Consider the following 18,625-nt stretch of genomic DNA (forward strand, 5'->3'; position numbering starts at 1 on the left):
TGGGAGCTGCCTTGGTGCCAGGCAGTGTTTCAGCCGGGCATCCCACCTGAGCCCCTCTCCCACAAATGCACCGAAGGCGCCGCAGCTAAGAAACAAAGACCAGTTGAGTTTTATTAGGAGTCGGGGTGGGGGGTCGGACTGGCAGGAGGCATCGGCCAGCAGAGGCCTAAGAGGGTCCCCTACTCCTGGTCCTTGGCGTCGCCATGCGTGATGACGTAGCAGATGTTCTTGTAGTCTACGTTGCCTCCCACGTCGGGGGGGAACGCTGCCCACATGTTCTTGATCTGGGGAAAGATTCAGGGGCGTCTTCTACCGGTTGCGTACGCTCCCCTCACCCCTCCCTCTGCGTCTCCCGGGCCCCTCCCCAACTCACCTCTTCCTGGGAGAAGCGGTCGCACTGCGTGGTAAGCAGCTCCTCCAGGCTGGAGAGAGGTGACATATGGGGAGTTGAGACTGGGCTTCGTGGTTCCTTTCCACTCCCTCCCACCTCATCCTTGTTGTCATTCCTGGTATCATCTTCAAAACCGAAGTCACTGTAGATCCCTCACTGGTCTCCCAGTCTGGCCTCCCTGCTTTTGCTCTTCCCCTCCCGAATGTGCTATCAAAATGTACTCCTATTGCCCATTTCCACAGTTCTAATTTTTCCCTTATTCCCTCCCTTATACCTAACCCTTGGTAAGAATTTAAGGAGGCTTTCTGTGTGTGAGCAGCTGGAGAGGGTCACTTACAACTTCTTCTTGATGGTGCCCTTCCCCTCATGATCCAGGACCTTGAAGGCTCCAGTGATCACGTCCTCAGGATCAGCACCTGCAGGGTCAGAGGGCATGTGAAGCGGAAGGGTCCCTGAACGGTCTGTCCTTGAAAGGTCTGGGGAGGAGCGGTTGGGGGCTTAGACCCAAGACACTTCATTCACCTTTAAGCTTCTCTCCAAACATGGTCAGGAAGACGGTGAAGTTGATGGGACCACTGGCTTCCTTCATCATGGCATCTAGCTCCTCATTCTTCACATTGAGGCGCCCTGGAGCAGGGTGGGGGGAGCTGGAGTGGGGTCCTGGGGCCAAGGGTTGATCCTTCCCATAATTTCAGATCATCCCACCCACTTTTTGCCTGGGCAGGCTGAGGCCCAAGGTGGGGCTAGCAGGGCTGAAACCCAAGGCTTCCATATTCCCAGTACTTCCTCAGTCTTGAGTCTTTATGGGTGGGATAAGGGGCTCACCCATGGCTGCGAAGGTGTCCCGCAGATCTTCCTTGTCGATAATGCCATCACGGTTCTGGTCGATTACCGTGAAGGCCTGCGCAAGGTAGGGGCAGGGAGGGGTTAGGTCCCTTATGGCCGGGCTTCAGCATCCCTATCCCAGGCAGATCAGATTCTGGCCCCCAGCCAGCTGTCTTCTTACATGCCAAACAGGGAGGGGAGCAAGGAATTCTAAACCCTTCCCCTCCCCCCCCCAAACAGGTGCACATTCCAGGGAGGGGTATGAGGGGGGAGGAACAGCAGGGGGTGCCTTTGGTCAGCCTTCAGTCTCCCTTCTCCTCTCACCTCCTTGAACTCTTGGATCTGAGTCTGGTCGAACATGGAGAAGACACTGGAGCTTCCGCCCTCTGCTGCCGCCCTTCTCCTGGCCTTCTTGGGTGCCTGGGGGGTGAGGGATGGGCAAAGGGGTCTATGGGCCAATCCCTACTCCTCTCTGGAGGCAGTGGATTAGATTCAGGGTTCTTTGGGTCATTTTTCTAAAGCAACTGTTCTGGCTCTAGGCTTCCCCTCCCTTATGACCTCTGCTGAGGGGACTTGCTTAAATCTGTATCCCTAAATTCCTGTCCTTCATCCTACCCAACAAGTGGGACTTCTCAACAAGTCCCCTTCTCTGTGCCCTGAGCCTGTCTCCTCTGAGTCCCAGACTTGTTGTGTGACCTAATCTACTCATTCACCCTGTCTGAACCTCTACTTCCTCATTTATAAAATGGGAGTTGGACTTCTTGCCTGGCTGGTCCCAGAGGGTTTGGGGAAGAGGGAGTGCAGAAAGGTGCAGAGGATGCTTTGAGAGGGACAGGTCTGTGAGTGGAGAGTCTGGGCAGATTATCCTTGGTTGGGTCCTGTAGGCCATCATTCTGTACGATCCCCATTAGTAATGCCAAGAAAGGGAGGATTCATCTTTTTTTCTCTTACTGGACTGGGAATCGGCTATGTTCTTTTCAAAAGTGAAGCTGCCCTGAGGTCTGAGGGGTCTGGGGGATTCTCACTCACCATGTCTTCGGTCTCCTGGGGGCAAGGCAGTGGCTCTGGCTGGAAAGGAGCAGAGTCAGCCTGGGGCAGTCCCTCTGGGGTTATATAGTCCTGCCCCAGGGAGCCCTCAACATTCCAAGGTAACCTTAGCCCTTTCGGTGCCCACCCCAGATACCAAAATAGCCCAGCTGAGGGCCTCTCCTTTCTTGGAGGGCCAAGCAGCAGCTGGAGCCCAGGGAGGGAGGAGGGAGTGGGTCTTGGGATGCATGTCTCCCTGGGACCTGGGCAGAAAGGGATGTTCTCTTTCCCAAAAGCGGGCTGGAATGTGTCAGAGTTCAGAGAGGACCCAATCTGAGGGACAGTACTGGGGGAGAGATGAACCAGGCCCCTGTACCCCTGAGTGGGTGGGTCCAGATTTATTTATTTACTTTTGAAACATTCCTTATTTTGAAATTAATTTTTTATGGTTTTACTTATTTTTTTTAATATATATATTTTTTATTTTTAAGTAGTCTCTACACCCGATGTTGGGCTCAAATTTAACCCAGAGATCAAGAGTCGCATGCTCTACCAACTGAGCCAGCCAGGCACCCCTCCAGATTTAAACCCAGTAAAATTATTGAGCACTTACACTGTGCCAGGCACTGGGCTGTGCTTCATGGGTGCATTTTGGCAAGCACAATCCCTCAACTCCCATTGTGGAGTTCACAGTCAAGTGTATGTATGCCTGTGGGGTAGTGGCAGAGTTGACAGGGAGACAGCTGTCTGGGAAAGCTGAAGAATAGGAAAGTCTTCTACCTCCCCTTCATGGTGGAGGGGAGGGTGTTTCAAGAAAAAAAAAAAAAAAAAAAACGCCAAGCATAGAATGACCAGGGACTAGAGACTAGACAGAAAGCCTGCTCTGTGAGTTTGGGCTTCGTGCTTCAACTCCCTGGGTCTTGTTTCCACCCTCTATAAAATGGGTATTAATTCCCATCCCACAGAACTTGTGGATATGAACACCATTTGGGAACAGTTTAGTGAAATATAATCATTACAATGAATAGTTAGGCCCTGTCTTGGTGGACTTAGAATCTAGCTGTGGAGACAGGATAAATGCAGAGAATGATTCACAGCATTTGGTCAGGAGTACAGAAGTAGAGAGCATAGCAGCCGTGTCTGGGAGTATGGGGATGACTTTATGAAGGCCAGGAGAAGTGGGTCAGGTGGAAGTGGAGGGGCAGGTGTGCTAAGCAGAGAGCACAGACGGGCAAAGGCCTGGAGAAGTGAAAGATCAGGTTGCCAGAATGGTAATGGGGCTTGAGCAGAGGGTGCAAGGGGCTGGAGACCAGAGACTGGAGGGGCTTCAATGCCAGGCTGAGGGTTGAGAACTTGGGAGCCTTGGAAAGGTTTGAAACAGGAGAACATAATGGAATGTGAGTCTGTAATAATTTCTTTGGGTCCTATTATGAAAGTTGGAACCGAGCGGAGGGGAGTCAAAGACCCCAAGAGGACTGCTACTTGGTCACCTCCGCCTGGGGGGCTGGGATGGCCAGTGGCCCTTTCTCCATTCTGGGCAAGAACAAGTTTGGCTGACTGTATGACTTTGAGGTGCCCTCTCCTGGGGAAATAGTGGCTGAGGAAACCCCAGGAGGCCACGATTGGCGAGGACACCCATCTCCTCCTTCATCTGCTTCCTTTAGGACCCAGTGTCCTGAGGAAGATGCCTCCTTCGTCTCCCTCCTCCAGCCTCATGCCAATGCCCCTAAGACATTTTCTTTTCTGGGCACTGGGGCCCAGCCACCTGTTGTCTCTAAGAAGAGAGAAGGAGCCACCCTAAACTTAGCAGCTGCCCTCGGCCTCCTGCACTGGCCCCTCCCTACTTCAGTGGACAGCTGTCTCACCTTATAAGGTTACCATGGGGGTCTAGGCCCAGGGAGGAGCCTTATTCCTGGATTCTGGGAGGGGAGGAAAACTCCAAAGAGGGGAAAAGGGAAAGTGCTCAGGTAGCTTGGGCCAAATGAAAAGTGGGGAAGTTGAGGAGGAGATCAGGAGCTGTATATCTAATTCAGACACTGAATGAGAATACACAGGATCTGGGTCTGAGCTGGGAGTGAGTAGCCTAAGAGAACTCAGAAACCAAGGAGGACCTGGGCATTGGGAGCTAGGTCTGACTGAAATTTCAGGATGGTGGACTCTGTATGGAAATTTGGGCCCTCTAACCCTGAGGCTCGGAGGGATGTGGGTCAGAGAAAGGAGAGGCTTGTAAAGTCAGGGCTTTGTGTTTGTGGTCTAGGGTAGCAAGGGCGGGGGGGTTCAGGAGATTGGGGTCTGGTTTCTTAGAAAATGAGGAGTATAGAGAGGTGTGGCAGTGAGGGGAGAGGAGTTGATGGGATAGGTCCTGGATACCCAAAAGAATAAGAATACAGATATGGGAGTTCCTGTTACTGGGAATTCATAGTTTGGGTAGGATGCCTACTAGAATGCTGGGGGGCGGCACTCAGAGGATGAGGTCCAAGGAATTAGAGCCTGGATTCTGAGGAGGAGCTCAGATAGCTGGGGAGCTAGGAGAAGGACTTAAGGGCTTGGGAGGATCTAGAGAAATGGGTCGCTTAGAGGATTTGGAGGCTCTGGTTATAGTCGCCTGGGCTTTGGAGTATTGAAGTTGGTTGTGAGACCGAGATGAGAACTAGAGACGGAGTGGAGGTTGAGAGGACTTGATCAAGGCATTGGATCTGTTGTAGGGTCTCACAGACCACGAGAGTGAGGTGGCTCTGAAGCTGGATGGAGAAGGGGAGCCTAGGAGGCGCTTGACTGGCTCAGTTGGTAGAGCATGCGACTCTTGATCTCGGAGTCGTGAGTTGAAGCCGCACGTTGGGTGTGGAGCCTACTTAAAAAAGAGAGAGACAGACAGAATGGGAGCCCAGAAAGGACTCAAACAAAGCAGCGCCATGCTCTTATTGGCTAAGGGCTGCAGTAATGTCCCTGGCCCCCGCCCCCTCACAGTGCTATCCCCAACTGTCACCCCCCTTCTGCGCTTGTCTCCGGTTGTCACCGATATCCCTGGGCTGGCACCGCCTGCTGGCAGCACCCCTACACTTTGGATGCTTCCATTGGCTGAGACAGCCGTCTATCTTCCTCCCAATTGCTTAAGCGAGGGAATGCGTTTATTGGCTGACAATGCAAATTAACTGCAAATTTGGCCCGCCCCCCTCCAGCTGTCATTCTTTCGTGACCTTCTTGGGAGACTTTAAGAATTCCTCAGCCCTTCCTATTGACTGCGGATGCCGTCTGTCACTGCCCAAATAGACACCACTGTCTGTCAACTTGCCCTCCACCTACTCGCCCTTTTCATTGGCTCCCTTTTTAGTATTCCTATTGGCCAGGCTAGCCTCTTCTCGCACAGCACCCGCCTCCTTCCGCGGTCATTCACTCTTTAGCCATTTTTATTGGCCAGGGCGTTCAGCCTCGCGCTTTTCTATTAGTTACTTCTTTCGTCCCACCTCCTCCTGCCTTCACCCCCCTTCTCATTGGTCTTCCAGCCCTTCTTCTTCTCCATTTCCTCTTCCCAAATTACCCAGCCCCTTCCCACCTCCAGCCCCACCCACCCTTCCAACGATTGGCAGAAACCCAGTTCCCTCTCTCCTATTATTCGCCCAAACACTCTGACGAGGAGGGAGAAAAAAGGAGCGCGACGGTCCTGTCCGCGCGCAGGCGTGAAACGCCGAAATGCTGGCCGCTTAGCCGGCACTGAGGAGTGTGCGCAGGCGCGAGGTCGGCCGCTCGCCCGGAGCTGGAGGGAGGGGGCGGCGGCGAGAGAGCGCCAGGGGTGAGAGGGCGCGAGCGAGACCCCGGCGCCTGGCGCCCCAGGACCCTTGCCACGCCTCCGCGCGCCCGGCGGCGGCCCGCGCGCCGCCCTCATCTGCGACGCGCGCCGGGCCGCGCCCTTCGCCTTCTCCTCTTCCTTGGCGGGCGGCGAGGAGCGGCCTGAGGGGCGGCGCCTTCTGCGTCCGCCCCGGCGGGGTGATGTGAGGGGTGGCCCGCGGCCATGGAGACGGGCCCGGCGCCCCTGGTGGCCCCGCCGCGCCGTCATGGCGCCCCCGCGGCCCCCTCGCCGCCGCCCCGCGGGTCCCGGGCCGGGCCCGTCGTGGTGGTGGCTCCGGGGCCGCCAGTGACCACGGCCACTTCGGCCCCCGTCACCCTGGTGGCCCCCGGGGAGGCGAAGCCCGCCTGGGTCCCGGGGCCCACCCAGACCTCGGCCCCGGCCTCGACCGTCACAGGCAGCACAGTGGTGGTGCTGACTCTGGAGGCCTCTTCCGAAGCCCCGAGGGCGCAAGTCTCCGCTGACCCAGACCCCCTGGTGCCCGCGGCAGTGGCAGGAGCCGAGATGTCCATGGCTTTGGGCCCGGGGACAGATTCTCCGAAGACGGAGGAGGCTAGAGCCTCACCCGCCCCTGGACCAGGTACCCCCACCAGGACCCCTTCCAGAACAGTTCCTGGGGTTCTGACCGCCAAACCCCCGCTTGCCCCCAAGCCGGGAACCCCAGCTGCCTCAGGAGTGACCGCGCGGGTTGCAGCAGTGACAGCAGGACAGGTGACAAGTGGACATGAAGCTGCAGCAGCAACATCAGCATCAACTGCACAGGCTCCAGAGGACCCCTCAGGGTCTGGCACAGGCCCTTCAGGAACTTGTGAGGCTCTGGTAACTGTCGTGACGGTCACCCCAGCTCCGGAGCCTGCTGAAAACTCTCAGGACCTAGGCTCCACGTCCAGCCTGGGACCTGGCATCTCTGGGCCTCGAGGGCAGGCCCCGGACACTCTGAGCTACTTGGACTCTGTAAGCCTCATGTCTGGGACCTTGGAGTCCTTGGCAGATGATGTGAGCTCCATGGGCTCAGACTCGGAGATAAATGGGCTGGCCCTTCGCAAGACGGACAAGTATGGCTTCCTTGGGGGCAGCCAGTATTCGGGCAGTCTGTGAGTACCCAGTGGGCACCCCGTGGGGCTTCAGGGAAGCAGAGGTTGGGGAGGAGGAAATGATACACCTTGCCCAGATCCTGGCAGCTCAGCCTCCTCCAAGGCTCCAGGGGAGTAGCTCCAGCAGGAGTGAGCTACTTGGTGATCCCTGTCATGCCCAGAGCATCCTGAGGTTTTGGTGGCACTTGCATGTTAGAGTTTCAGGCCAGGTGTCAGGAGTTCTGGGTTTGAGCTTTGCTTTTAGTGTGTTGTGTGCCCTTGAGCTAGTGTTTTCCCTATTTCTGTGTCTCAGTTTCCATCTCTATATAGTGAAAGGTTGAATGAGGTGATACTTAAGGTCGTCCCAGCTCCTTGATGTGAAAAACTCCAGCTGTGGGTCAGATATTCTGGAGGGTTGGCTGGGCAGGGATTCTGGTAGAGATATTTGGTCCCTGAAAGGGAAGGAGTCTGGGAGGGATGCAGTCATCTTCCCTCCCCCATAGCCCTAGGTCTGATGGGATGATGAGCTGGGGGAGGCCTCATCGGTAGAGGGGAGACCGTGAGGGTAAGGCTCCTCTGCGAAACAGAGAAGGGCAATCTTGTGTTTTTACTGAAGGAAGGGGTTGGGGGAGGCCTCTTCCCCATTTCCTCATCTCCCCAGCCGGGCTTACTCTTTCCTAGTTCCCTCCAGGGGCCTGAGTCACTCCTGATGTGGGGGTGTGATTGCCTCTGACTTCTTCCTTCCCTCTCTCTGGGAAGGATCCTGCCCATTGTTCATGTACCGCTTTAAGCTGTTGGTCAGTTCAACCTACAGCGTCACCTGAGCACCCAGGTGCCAGGCCCTGTGCTAGGTACTAGGGATAAAATAGTTGTTTCAAGGCACTCGTTGTCAAAAGGGAGAAACAAATACTTAAACAATTGATGTCAATGTATTTTAGGTTTAGCCTAGAGATCTTCACAGGATTTTGTGAGTACTAGGGAAGGGACCTTTTGCCCACTCAGAATTCAACTGAGTCTTCCAAATCCTGAAGAATGCATAGGATTTAGTCTAATCGTGTTATGTGTGTTGGGGTGGGGGGCACCTGCCTGGAGTTGGGGAAAACACTGTGGGAAGGTATTCTAGGTGTTTTATAATCCAACAAAAAACAGAAAACTTTTGATTGAGCACCAACATTCATGGTCCTAGGAAGGCAACTGAAGTTTGACCTTGGTGTTTTCCCATGCTGGAGGGATGCACTGTTGTACCCAATGTATAGGTGAAGAAACAGGATTAGAGCAGTTGAGTGAATTGCCCCACTCACACCTGGATCTGTGTGACCAGTGGCTTTCTCCTCAATATTATGCTGCCCTAAGGAACTTGGATTGAATTGGATTTCAGTGAGCCCCTCTTGTGTGCCAGGCACGTTGCTCGATTATGTTTCTCTGCTTTGTAATTTTGTCCCTCTAAAATCTATCTTCCATGCTGGAAGAACATACTTCTGAGGCCAGGCTGACTGGGGCACATGTTACCTTAAAAACTTATGGTAGCTCTCCCCTGGCCACAGGATAAAGTGCCATGTGCTTTATTCTGCAGATGGACTCCTTATTTTCTGCCTTTGCCAGTCTTTCTGGTCTTCTCTCCCACCACTTCTCATCATGCACTTAATACTGTGGTCCTGTTGAACTGATTGTAGTCTCTCCCCCTTCATACTCAGGCTGTTCCACCTGCCAGGAATGCCTTTCTCCTCCTTCTTGTCTTGGTATGTTCTACTCAGTCCCTCCTGGCTTATAATGAAGATGTCTCCTCCTCTAGGAAGCCTTTCCTGATATCCACTGCCCCTACTCCAGTCAGTGCCTCTCCTGTGCATTTTTGTTATTGCATTTCCCACACCACATTGCAGTTATCTCCCCTGCAAGCTTGTGACCTTCTTGAGGGCAGGAAAGATATTACCTAATTCTTCCTGATCCTTAGTAGGGTTTGGAACCAACTTATGATAGAAATTAATGAGCAATGATGGGCGCCTGGGTAGCTCAGTTGGTTAAGTGTCTGACTTTGGCTCAGGTCATGATCTTGAGGTTCGTGAGTTTGAGCCCTGTGTCAGGCTCTCTGCTGACAGCTTGGAGCCTGGAGCCTGCTTCAGATTCTGTGTCTCCCTGTCTCTCTGCCCCTTCCCTGCTCACGCTCTGTCTCTCTCTCTCAAAAATACATAATAAATATTTTTAAAATATTAATGAGCAATGATTAAGTGGTTCTAAGACAAAAGAAACTAATAGTTAATGAGCCCATCCATTTGCCAGTCCTTTATATACAGTTTCTCAGTAGTTCTCTCATACCTTTGTGATGTAGATGGTGGCATCCCTTTTTGACAGATGAGGAAGAGATTCAGGTTATCACTTGCCAAGATTTCCCAATTTCTAATGGACAGAACTGGGATTTGAGCTCAGGTTGGTCTGGAAATTCAAGCGCTTTCTTCCATTCCACTCATTTCCTGGTACTGGCTCCTACAAGTAACTGTTTCAAGACTCCTGGGGTATCTTGAGTGTGAAGCTGTGACAGAACAATGGGCAAACAGTGCAAGGAAAACTTCATTTGCTTGAGAATCTCGGGTGACTTCAGGGAGGAGGTAGAGGGAATTGCAGGTGGCCCAGGGGATCTCAAGAGTCTGATAGGAGGAAACTCAGTTGCTTCTAAGGAGGCAGAGAAGTATATTTATATTTGTTCTGTATTCTGTTTTATGGATAACAATTGCTCTTACTGAGCACTTGCTATTATATAACCTCTCAAGTAGATCCTATTTTTTTCTCCACCTTACAAATGAGGAAATCGAGGCTTAGAGGAATTCTGTGACTTGCCCAAGGTCACACAGTGAGTAAGTGGTAAAGCTACAACTTGGACCCAGGTCTAATGCAAACTGTGGCTTTTAAATATTCTGTACCCTCTCCCCAAACTTGTATGTGCCATAAGCAGGATTTGAACACACCCAACATGTACAGAGATCCAACATGAGAACACCATCTCTGTACAGAGATTCCTTCCAAGGGAAGAAGTCCTTTCAGTGTGGTGAACTAGGCCCTTAGATGGCTAAGTGGCCAGATATCCTGATATTTGGTAGCTCACAAAATGCTTTTACATCCAGTCTCTCATTTGAGCCTGGGGAGGTGGGTGGCTTGCTTCAGTTCTGCCAGCAATCCATGTTTTATACTACTGCTATTGACCCTTTCCATGCTTTCTTCATCCTGCAGAGAGAGCTCCATTCCTGTAGATGTGGCTCGGCAGCGGGAACTCAAATGGCTGGAGATGTTCAGTAACTGGGATAAGTGGCTGTCACGGCGTTTCCAGAAGGTTTGGAAGGCTGACTGGTGGGCAGGGCAATGGACAAGTTGGGAGGGGGTTAGGGAGAGCTCATATACTCCAGGGAAGCCATGATAGTATTTGTTCTCTAGGCCACATTGGGGATGGGTGGTTCTTGGGCCTGGGGGGAGGAGTAGTTTTAAAGATAGAAGGCCAGGCCAGGTCCAGTGGAGTCAAGCCAATGAGATGTGGGAGGGCTGTCCCAGGAAGCCTGAGGACTGCTGGGGAAAGCCTGGAGGCTATGCCAGCCCCTGAAGCTGTCACCCTGCCTGCCACTCTGCCTTAGGTGAAGCTGCGCTGCCGGAAGGGGATCCCCTCCTCCCTCAGAGCCAAGGCCTGGCAGTACCTGTCCAATAGCAAGGAACTCCTGGAGCAGAACCCTGGCAAGTTTGAGGTGTGTCCAGGGTATGGGGACATGTGATACTGTGTGAAGGGTATCATCAGTCCCCCTAGATCCTGAGATAATCCCTGATGTCCCACTGCAGGAGCTGGAACGGGCTCCTGGGGACCCCAAGTGGCTGGATGTGATTGAGAAGGACCTGCACCGCCAATTCCCTTTCCATGAGATGTTTGCCGCTCGAGGAGGGCACGGGTAAGATGGCCTGATCATGTGGGTCAGTCTGTAGAAGGCTCCAGGTGGATACAGGGCTGGGTTGAAAGCTGTTCTTGCCCTCCAGGGCTTCTAGGAAAGTGGTCCTTAATGTATTGAGTGTCAAGCCATATTGAGGGAACTGTCCTGGGAAGGAGATTCTGACTCGGGGCTGGGGGGTTGTTGGAGGGGAGATGGAGAGGCACAACAAGGACTTATTGAAGAGGTTGCATTTGAGTTGGGTTTTGAAGGTTAGATGGGAGCAGAGCCAGGGGCAGGTTTTTCCTGGCTGGGGGTTTATATAAGCTGTCTCTGGGATGTGGGGTTGAGTGGAGCTGAGGCTGGAAAAGCAGTTTCGGGTCAGATCACCAGAGGGCCTTAAAAATTGTTCTGAGGCACTTGTACTTTTGTTCTGTATGCTAGACTTCCCCAAGATGTATATATATCACTCCTTAGTAATATGCCAGATGGTATTAGGTGACTCTCAGATGCACATTTTTCATCAGTTGGTTCATCTTTTCAGCAAATATTTAACTGAACACCTGCTATCTGCCAGGAACTGGTCTAGTCACAGATGATAGCAGTCAACAAGACAAAAACTCTTGCCCTTATGGGGCTTATTACATTTTAGTGAGGATAGAGAAGGAAAGTATGTTGTATGTGAAAGGGTGGTAAGTATTAAAGAGGAGTTTAAAGCAAGAAAGGGTAATAGAGAATGTGAATGGAGATGTGGTTATAATGATCTGACTTGTGTTTTAAAAGGATCATTCTGGCTGCTGTGCTGAGAATAGTATAAGGAGACAAGGACGGAAGCAGAGAGACTTGTTAGAAGACTATTTCCATAATCCAGGAGAGAGAGGATGATAGATATATCAGAATGGTAGCCGTGGAACTATGGGGAAAAGTGGTTGGGTTCTGTCTATATTTTGAAAGTAGAGCCAAAAGGATTTGCCAATAGATTAGATGTGGACTGTGTGAGAGAGAGACAGAGACAGAGACAGAGACAGAGAGAGAGAGAGAGAGAGAGAGATTGGAATTAAGGCCGACTCTGAAGGTTTTGGGCCTGAGAAACTAGACAAATGGAGTTGTTCATATATTGGTGTGGATGAGAAAAGGAGGTTAGAGGGGTATGTTAAGAGCTCAGTTTAGGAATGTGAAGTTTGAAATGCTAATTGGACATCCAGATGGAGATGTCAAGAAAGTTGGATCTACGACCTGTATAAGTCTGGAATTTGGGGAGAAGTTTAAACTGGAGGTAAGCTGGAGATTGAGAGTTATTGGCCTCTAGATGGGACTAAATTTCACCTGTGGGATTGGACGAGCTCATCAAGGCAGCAAGTGTAGATACAAAAGGAAACTCAGAGATTGAGCCCTGCAGCTGTAACATTTCAAGAATGGGAAGATAAGAACGAACCAGCACAGGAAGGAGAAACTAGAGAGGTAGAAGGAGAACCAGGGCAGTGTGATTTCTGGAAGCAAATCGAAGAGGGGTTTTGGGACCAGTTGTATGGAATGCTGCTGATGGGTCAAGTCAAGTCAAGTCTGCAAATTGACCTCTGGACTCAGCACAGTAGAGGTCATTAGTGACCTTGATAAAGGCAGTTTGCACAGGGCAGTAGTATAGAGCCTGACTGGAGAATGGGAGGAAAGAGATTAAAGACAGCAAGTCTTTATTCTGAAGTTTTGCTGACTAGGTAAAGAAAGAAATGATGTAATATTTGGAGGGGAAGGGGGGTAGTCAAGAGACTTTTTTTGTAACATAGAGGAAATAACAGATACTGGTATGCCACTGGGAATGATCTAGTAGGGAGAGAAAAACTGATGATGCAGGAGAGGTGGGAGGCTTGCTGGAGTGATGGACTGTGTAGGTGAGAGGGGATGGGACGCAGTACCCAAGTGGAAAAGCTGTGTTTGGCCAGGACCACAGACAGTTCACCCACAGCAACAGGGAGAAAGCAGGGACACAGATGCAGGTAGATGGGTAAAAATAGCATGGGAGCTTGTGGGAGTTACATGTTTAATAGGTATTAGGTAAAATAACTAGTACATCAAACCTGTCATTTCATGGATGCTATTGCAAAGTGGAGAAAAAATATTAAGTAAATAGTACTGGGTAAAACACAGGTAAAACACAAGATCACACTTCAATGACTGAATTTGGGGATGTAAGAGGTTATTACTTTTTACTTTTTTCTGGGTAAGAAATGAAAGTCTGAGCTCCGGAATGGCTGTGGAGGTAGAGAGAAGGAACAGGCATGAATGAAACTCAACATGTAGTGTTGATAAGACTTGATTAGCCACGGGGAGTGATGTAGGGCTCTCTTTTCCAACGTGGGGCTAAGTGAATGGAATTCTCAGACACAGCGATGGGCACCCTCAAGAGGACAGGTCTAGGGCAGAGATTTTATTCTTTGGGATACAGAGACACGAGAAAGGTCTGAGACACAGCTGGCTTCTCAGGCCTTCACCAAGAACCAGGGGCCAATGGACATGCTGGCAGAGAACTGATGAAATCCACTGAGGCAGATAGGGCAGGCCCTGCTCTGGGGTGATCAAAGAATTCAGACAGTGCTACGGGAGGTCTGATGCTGTGGACAGTGGAAGCTTTCTGAAGAAGGTGACCTTGAAGGTCTATGGGGTGGTGGCAGATGAAGGATGGAGAGAGAGCACATCCTGTGCTGGGGAACGGGTACGGAGCACATAGGATGTGGAGGCAAGGGTGGAAGGCTGGAGCCTGGAATGCTTTGATGATGGTCTCGGTCATTGGCTTAACCTTGATAGCAGTGCTAGGAAGGTCGGTGGAGGTGCGTGGTGGTGAACCTCTGAGGTTAATCTGGAACTGGATCTAGGAGGGGTCTGGGCTGGGGCTGGTTGTGGGGGGCAGGCTTAGTTTGGGGCAGAGAGCCCCCAACTCCTGTGATTGCCCTCATGGTCTTTCCCAATACCCACAGGCAACAGGACCTGTATCGAATCCTGAAGGCTTACACTATCTACCGGCCCGATGAGGGCTACTGCCAGGCCCAGGCCCCAGTGGCCGCCGTGCTGCTCATGCACATGCCTGCTGAGGTCAGCATACGCTGGTCCTGGTTGGGGAGGGACTGGGAGGACCTTGGCCTACAGTGGTGATGGGGGAGCTCTCTGCTCCCTGTTTCTCAGGCCCCTCCCTCCTTCCTTGTTCTCGCTCTTCTCAGCAAGCTTTTTGGTGCCTGGTGCAGATCTGTGACAAGTACCTCCCCGGTTACTACAGTGCAGGGCTGGTGAGTGTCTGGGGGCTGGGTGCACCCAAGGTGGTGACTTTCTCCTGAGGCTGCAGGGAGGTCCTTGTCCTGCCTCCTCCCTCTCCCCCCCCCCCCTTTTGTCCTTTTGTCCCTTTGTCCCTCTGCTCTGGGCCTCTCCCACTGAGGTGAGGATCCCCCCACTAGGGACAGTCCTACCCCACGGGAGCCACAGTAGGCCTCTTCTCATGGCTCATCCCACTTCCAGGAGGCCATTCAGCTGGACGGAGAAATCTTTTTTGCGCTGTTGCGCCGGGCCTCCCCGCTGGCACACCGGCACCTGCGGCGGCAACGCATTGACCCCGTGCTCTACATGACAGAATGGTTCATGTGCATCTTTGCCCGCACCCTGCCCTGGGCTTCAGTGCTGCGTGTCTGGGATATGTTCTTCTGTGAAGGTACTTCTGTAGCCGTTCAGGCCATGAGGGGGCCGGGGTTTCCATGGCGGCTGCCAGAGAGTGGCCTGCTGCCCGAAGTTACCTCTGGGACCTAGGCTTCCCTGTAAGCAGTCTGGGGGCTGGAGAAACTGGGGCCTAGTCTTGGCTCTGCTATCAGTCCAGAACCTACTGTTCCTCTCAGGAACTCGAAACCCATGGCAGCTCATTTCCCTTCGTGGGACCTCAGTTTCCTCATCTGTACGGTTGGCAGTAGACAGGGATGGGGCCTGTTGAGTCCCTTCTGACTGGGACACACTGAGGTCCCGGCCCTGATCACCCGCGCTGTCTTCTTTCTGACCTTGCAGGCGTCAAGATCATCTTCCGCGTGGCCCTGGTGCTGCTGCGTCACACGTTGGGCTCAGTGGAGAAGCTGCGCTCCTGCCAAGGCATGTATGAGACCATGGAGCAGCTGCGCAACCTGCCCCAGCAGTGCATGCAGGAGGACTTCCTGGTGCACGAGGTAGGCCGTGGCCTTAGCACACCCACACCTGCTTCAGCCCATCCCCATCCTCACCTTCACTCCGGTACCCGTTTCTTCTCCGTCTAGGTGACCAACCTCCCAGTGACAGAAGCACTGATTGAGCGAGAGAACACAGCCCAGCTCAAGAAGTGGCGAGAAACCCGGGGGGAGCTGCAGTATCGGCCCTCTCGGCGACTACATGGCTCCCGGGCCATCCATGAGGAGCGTCGGCGGCAGCAGCCACCCCTGGGCCCCTCCTCCAGCCTTCTTAGCCTCCCTGGCCTCAAGAGCCGAGGCTCCCGGGCAGCTGGAGGGGCCCCCTCCCCACCCCCTCCTGCCCGCAGGGCCAGTGCTGGGCCTGCCCCGGGACCTGTGGTCACCGCTGAGGGACTGCATCCATCCCTTCCTTCGCCTACCGGCAACAGCACCCCACTGGGTCCCACCAAGGAGACTCGGAGGCAGGAGAAGGAGCGGCAGAAACAGGAAAAGGAACGTGAGAAGGAGCGGCAGAAACAGGAGAAAGAACGGGAGAAGCAGGAGAAGGAGCGGCAGAAATGGGAAAAAGAGCAGGAGAAGGAGCAACAGAAGCAGGAGAAGGAACGGCAGAAGCAGGAAAAGAAGGCCCAAGGCAGGAAGCTCTCACTGCGTCGAAAGGCAGATGGACCCCCAGGCCCCCAGGATGGTGGGGACAGGTCCTCCGCATCTGAGGCCCGGCAGGATGCTTACTTCTGACCTCTGTCCCCGGGGCTGGACTGCATGGCCTCCCTTGTTTTCCCCTCAGTCAGGAGCAGGCCTGGCCTGGGGTGCTGCCCCGAGCTTCCTGGGCAGACTGTCCTTCTGGGGAAAGTGGTTTGATTTCCCATCTCCTTGCCAGCTGCTGATCCCTACACAGCTGGGACAGTGACAGTGCATGGGGCAGCTGCCTTTCCTCGGGGCAGGTGTGAACAAGTCTGGAGCCCCTTCACCTCCAGTTAGGTCCTGCTGGGGTCTCTGGCACTCCTGCCCCGATTTCCTTTGGGGTTCTTTCCCAGGTGCAGTCCTGATTGGCCTTTTGTCACCTCAGGGGTGACTTGGCAATGGGAATCAGCAGTTTTCAGATTCTTACACTCCAGTTGCTCCCCTTTTCCATGAGTGGAGCTGGGTTCCTTTTTCCCTTCTTCAGCCCTGCTGGTCTCCCCCACTTCCTGGCTGGGGACCACGGCTCTCCTTGCTCTACTTCTGGACATCTCTGTTGTAATTATGTACAGAGCAGCTGGTCGGCCCAGGGTGGGGGTGCTTGCTCTGTCTTCTATCCTTTGGTTCTCCTTCCATAATGTTCTTGCACTCGTTTATTTAAGGGGACATGCACTGGCACAGGAAATGTCCCCCCTTTCCCCACCTACCATTCTCCTTGTTCTCTTTCACCCACCCTCCTCTGTGTTCTCAGGCCTCTCCTGCTTTGTCTTACCAGGGCCCCTGCCTTCCACCTTGTTTCCCCTCCAGCCCCTATCTGGGTAAGGGGTCTTCCCCTGAGCTCCAGGGGGTGGAACCCAATGTTTACATTCTCTTGTCTCTGCTCCCACCCTGTGCGGCGCTTCGAGGAATCAGAAAAGAACCTGCTGTTGTACCTGGGCCTGTCTCCTGCCTTGTTATTTGATAAAGGGAGTTAGAATAAGAACTAGGTGGGGTGGGGTGGGGAGGAAACAATGGAGCAGGCCAGGATCTGGGTGTCTGCTGAAGCACTCAGCTGGTCTTGGCAGGGAGGGACCTTTTGGCCTTTGGTCCATCTTTCAGTCACTCATCGACAACTGTTGAGCTCCTGCTCCCCCTTTGCCTGGGATCTGCTGCCTCTGTTGTCACTGGACTGGAGTCCTCTACGCACCACCTGCAGCACCCGGATCTCTTTCCCAAAGTGCTCGTGCAACTCCTGGAAGCTGGAGGGGGGACTGAGGGTGGCTAGGAAGCCACAGTCCTCTGGGGGTGAGCTGGGTTCTTGGCCAGCTGCCTGGCACAGCTCCCGGTACTGGGCTTCCAGTGGGGGTAGTAGCGCCACCAGCCGCCTCCAGCTCACCCCAGCCAGTGCCCACAGCCACGCTGCCAGCTCTCCCTGGTTTTCTGCTGCCAGCTTGTAGGTCCGCCCACCTTCTGTGCCCTCAACCCCGGGGGTCGAGATGGTAAAGGCATAGGGTTCTGTGGCCCCGAGGCGTGGCTCCACCTGGCAGTTTTCTAAGAGGATGAGGCCCAGGGGTGTGCGGTCTGCCTGGTGCTCCAGGTAGAAGAGGAGGTTTCCCCGGAGGACAAACCAGCGGCGTTGATAGCTGATACTTCGGGCTCCCTTCTTTAGCAAGATGCCCTCCCGGTCTGGAGCCTGTGTTCTGTATCCGTGGAAGAAACTGAGCACGGACTTTTGGTGCAGTTTCATGGTAGTTCAATCTGGGAGTTAATCCTGGGGGGCAGGAGAGAGGAGGGGTGGTCTCCTTATCATGGGTACCCCATGCTGCCCTCCTGGGGCTCCAGTAGGTTCTTCCTGGGCATAGCCTTAGTCTAGTGGGATTCAGGACTGTTCTGAAGAGCTAGAGGTCTTGTCCCCACAGCACAGGGACCCATACCCACCCCCCCATCCCCCCCTTTAGCTCTCCCCCTTGGGCCAGCTTACAGATTCTGGGCTGGGGCCGCTGGGACCCTACTTGCCAGCAGTGGGGCTTTATCCTGAGGCTGTGGTCTGAGAGAGAGGCATTGTTGCCTCTTTCCAGGCCTACCTGAGATCGGGGCACAAGAGGCTTCTAGCCTGGATTCTGGACACAGGAACCACTGTCACCTGTACGGTGATGGCTCTTCCCACCTCTGAAACCAGGAACTCAACCAGGGGACAGGCGTGGGGTAAATGACTTCCCCTGGGTCCTAAAGAGAGCTGGGTTCGGAAAGTGCCCCCAAAGCCAGCTGGGGGCTCCAGGCGGGCCATCGTGGGAACTCGGTCTCTCCTCAGGGAGAAGAGCAAGGCCGCACCTCGGACTAGGAGAGGACAGAACTAGACGCTGACTGGGAAAGCAGGATTCCTATGGAGACGGTGAGGGGCACAAAGCCCTTGGCCAACCCTGGAAAAAGGTGACTCAACTCTGTAAAGGGAACCGGGCCGAAACCCACTGTCCCACTTCGCCCCTCCATGATGCTGGGCGCCCCTTTAAGTAGTGTGCTTTACTTTCTCCTCAGAGTCTCTAACTGCTGTAGGAGGGAATCTAAACCGCATCCGGCCATCCCTATCGTCTGATCAGGGTCTAGGCGTTCATTTGTGGCCTGCTCTCGCCGTTGTCGCCCCCAAACTGCTCACGTCACCCTGGGGAGGGCGGGGTTGTCTTCCCCGCTCTCGGCGTGCTTCCGCCCGCTTTGCCAGTTAG

At 53.6% G+C, this 18,625-nt stretch overlaps 3 protein-coding genes across 11 annotated transcripts; 1 reads left to right on the forward strand and 2 right to left on the reverse strand.

Moving 5' to 3' along the window:
* Positions 1 to 113: 113 nt before the first annotated feature.
* MYLPF (myosin light chain, phosphorylatable, fast skeletal muscle) lies at positions 114 to 5,903 on the reverse strand. Of its 4 annotated transcripts, none has more exons than XM_042971100.1 (8): positions 5,812 to 5,903; positions 2,246 to 2,284; positions 1,541 to 1,636; positions 1,217 to 1,292; positions 914 to 1,018; positions 729 to 807; positions 374 to 422; positions 114 to 284 (listed from the first exon to the last, which is right to left on the reverse strand). In XM_042971100.1, the coding sequence occupies exons 2-8, from the start codon at positions 2,246 to 2,248 to the stop codon at positions 180 to 182; spliced, it is 513 nt and encodes a 170-aa protein (XP_042827034.1). In that variant the 5' UTR covers positions 2,249 to 2,284; positions 5,812 to 5,903; the 3' UTR covers positions 114 to 179. The 4 variants fall into 4 exon arrangements, with proteins under 4 accessions (XP_042827034.1, XP_042827036.1, XP_007094819.1 ...); XM_042971102.1 differs by lacking the exon at positions 5,812 to 5,903 and adding an exon at positions 5,546 to 5,696; XM_007094757.2 differs by lacking the exon at positions 5,812 to 5,903 and adding an exon at positions 5,440 to 5,696.
* TBC1D10B (TBC1 domain family member 10B) lies at positions 5,903 to 16,862 on the forward strand. Its single transcript, XM_007094763.2, has 9 exons — positions 5,903 to 7,180; positions 10,382 to 10,481; positions 10,777 to 10,884; positions 10,976 to 11,082; positions 14,031 to 14,145; positions 14,271 to 14,336; positions 14,563 to 14,752; positions 15,097 to 15,251; positions 15,339 to 16,862. Exons 1-9 carry the CDS (start codon positions 6,252 to 6,254, stop codon positions 15,981 to 15,983), a joined length of 2,415 nt encoding a protein of 804 aa, XP_007094825.2. The 5' UTR covers positions 5,903 to 6,251; the 3' UTR covers positions 15,984 to 16,862.
* Positions 16,853 to 18,613, reverse strand: LOC102949660 (sesquipedalian-1-like). Of its 6 annotated transcripts, none has more exons than XM_042971098.1 (2): positions 18,559 to 18,613; positions 16,853 to 17,676 (listed from the first exon to the last, which is right to left on the reverse strand). In XM_042971098.1, the coding sequence occupies exon 2, from the start codon at positions 17,650 to 17,652 to the stop codon at positions 17,029 to 17,031; it is 624 nt and encodes a 207-aa protein (XP_042827032.1). In that variant the 5' UTR covers positions 17,653 to 17,676; positions 18,559 to 18,613; the 3' UTR covers positions 16,853 to 17,028. The 6 variants fall into 6 exon arrangements, with proteins under 6 accessions (XP_042827032.1, XP_007094816.1, XP_042827030.1 ...); XM_007094754.3 differs by having other exon boundaries at positions 18,346 to 18,600; XM_042971096.1 differs by having other exon boundaries at positions 18,430 to 18,599.
* Positions 18,614 to 18,625: the final 12 nt, after the last annotated feature.

Source organism: Panthera tigris, chromosome E3 (assembly GCF_018350195.1).
Source record: "Panthera tigris isolate Pti1 chromosome E3, P.tigris_Pti1_mat1.1, whole genome shotgun sequence".
NCBI classification, from domain to species: Eukaryota; Metazoa; Chordata; class Mammalia; order Carnivora; family Felidae; genus Panthera; species Panthera tigris.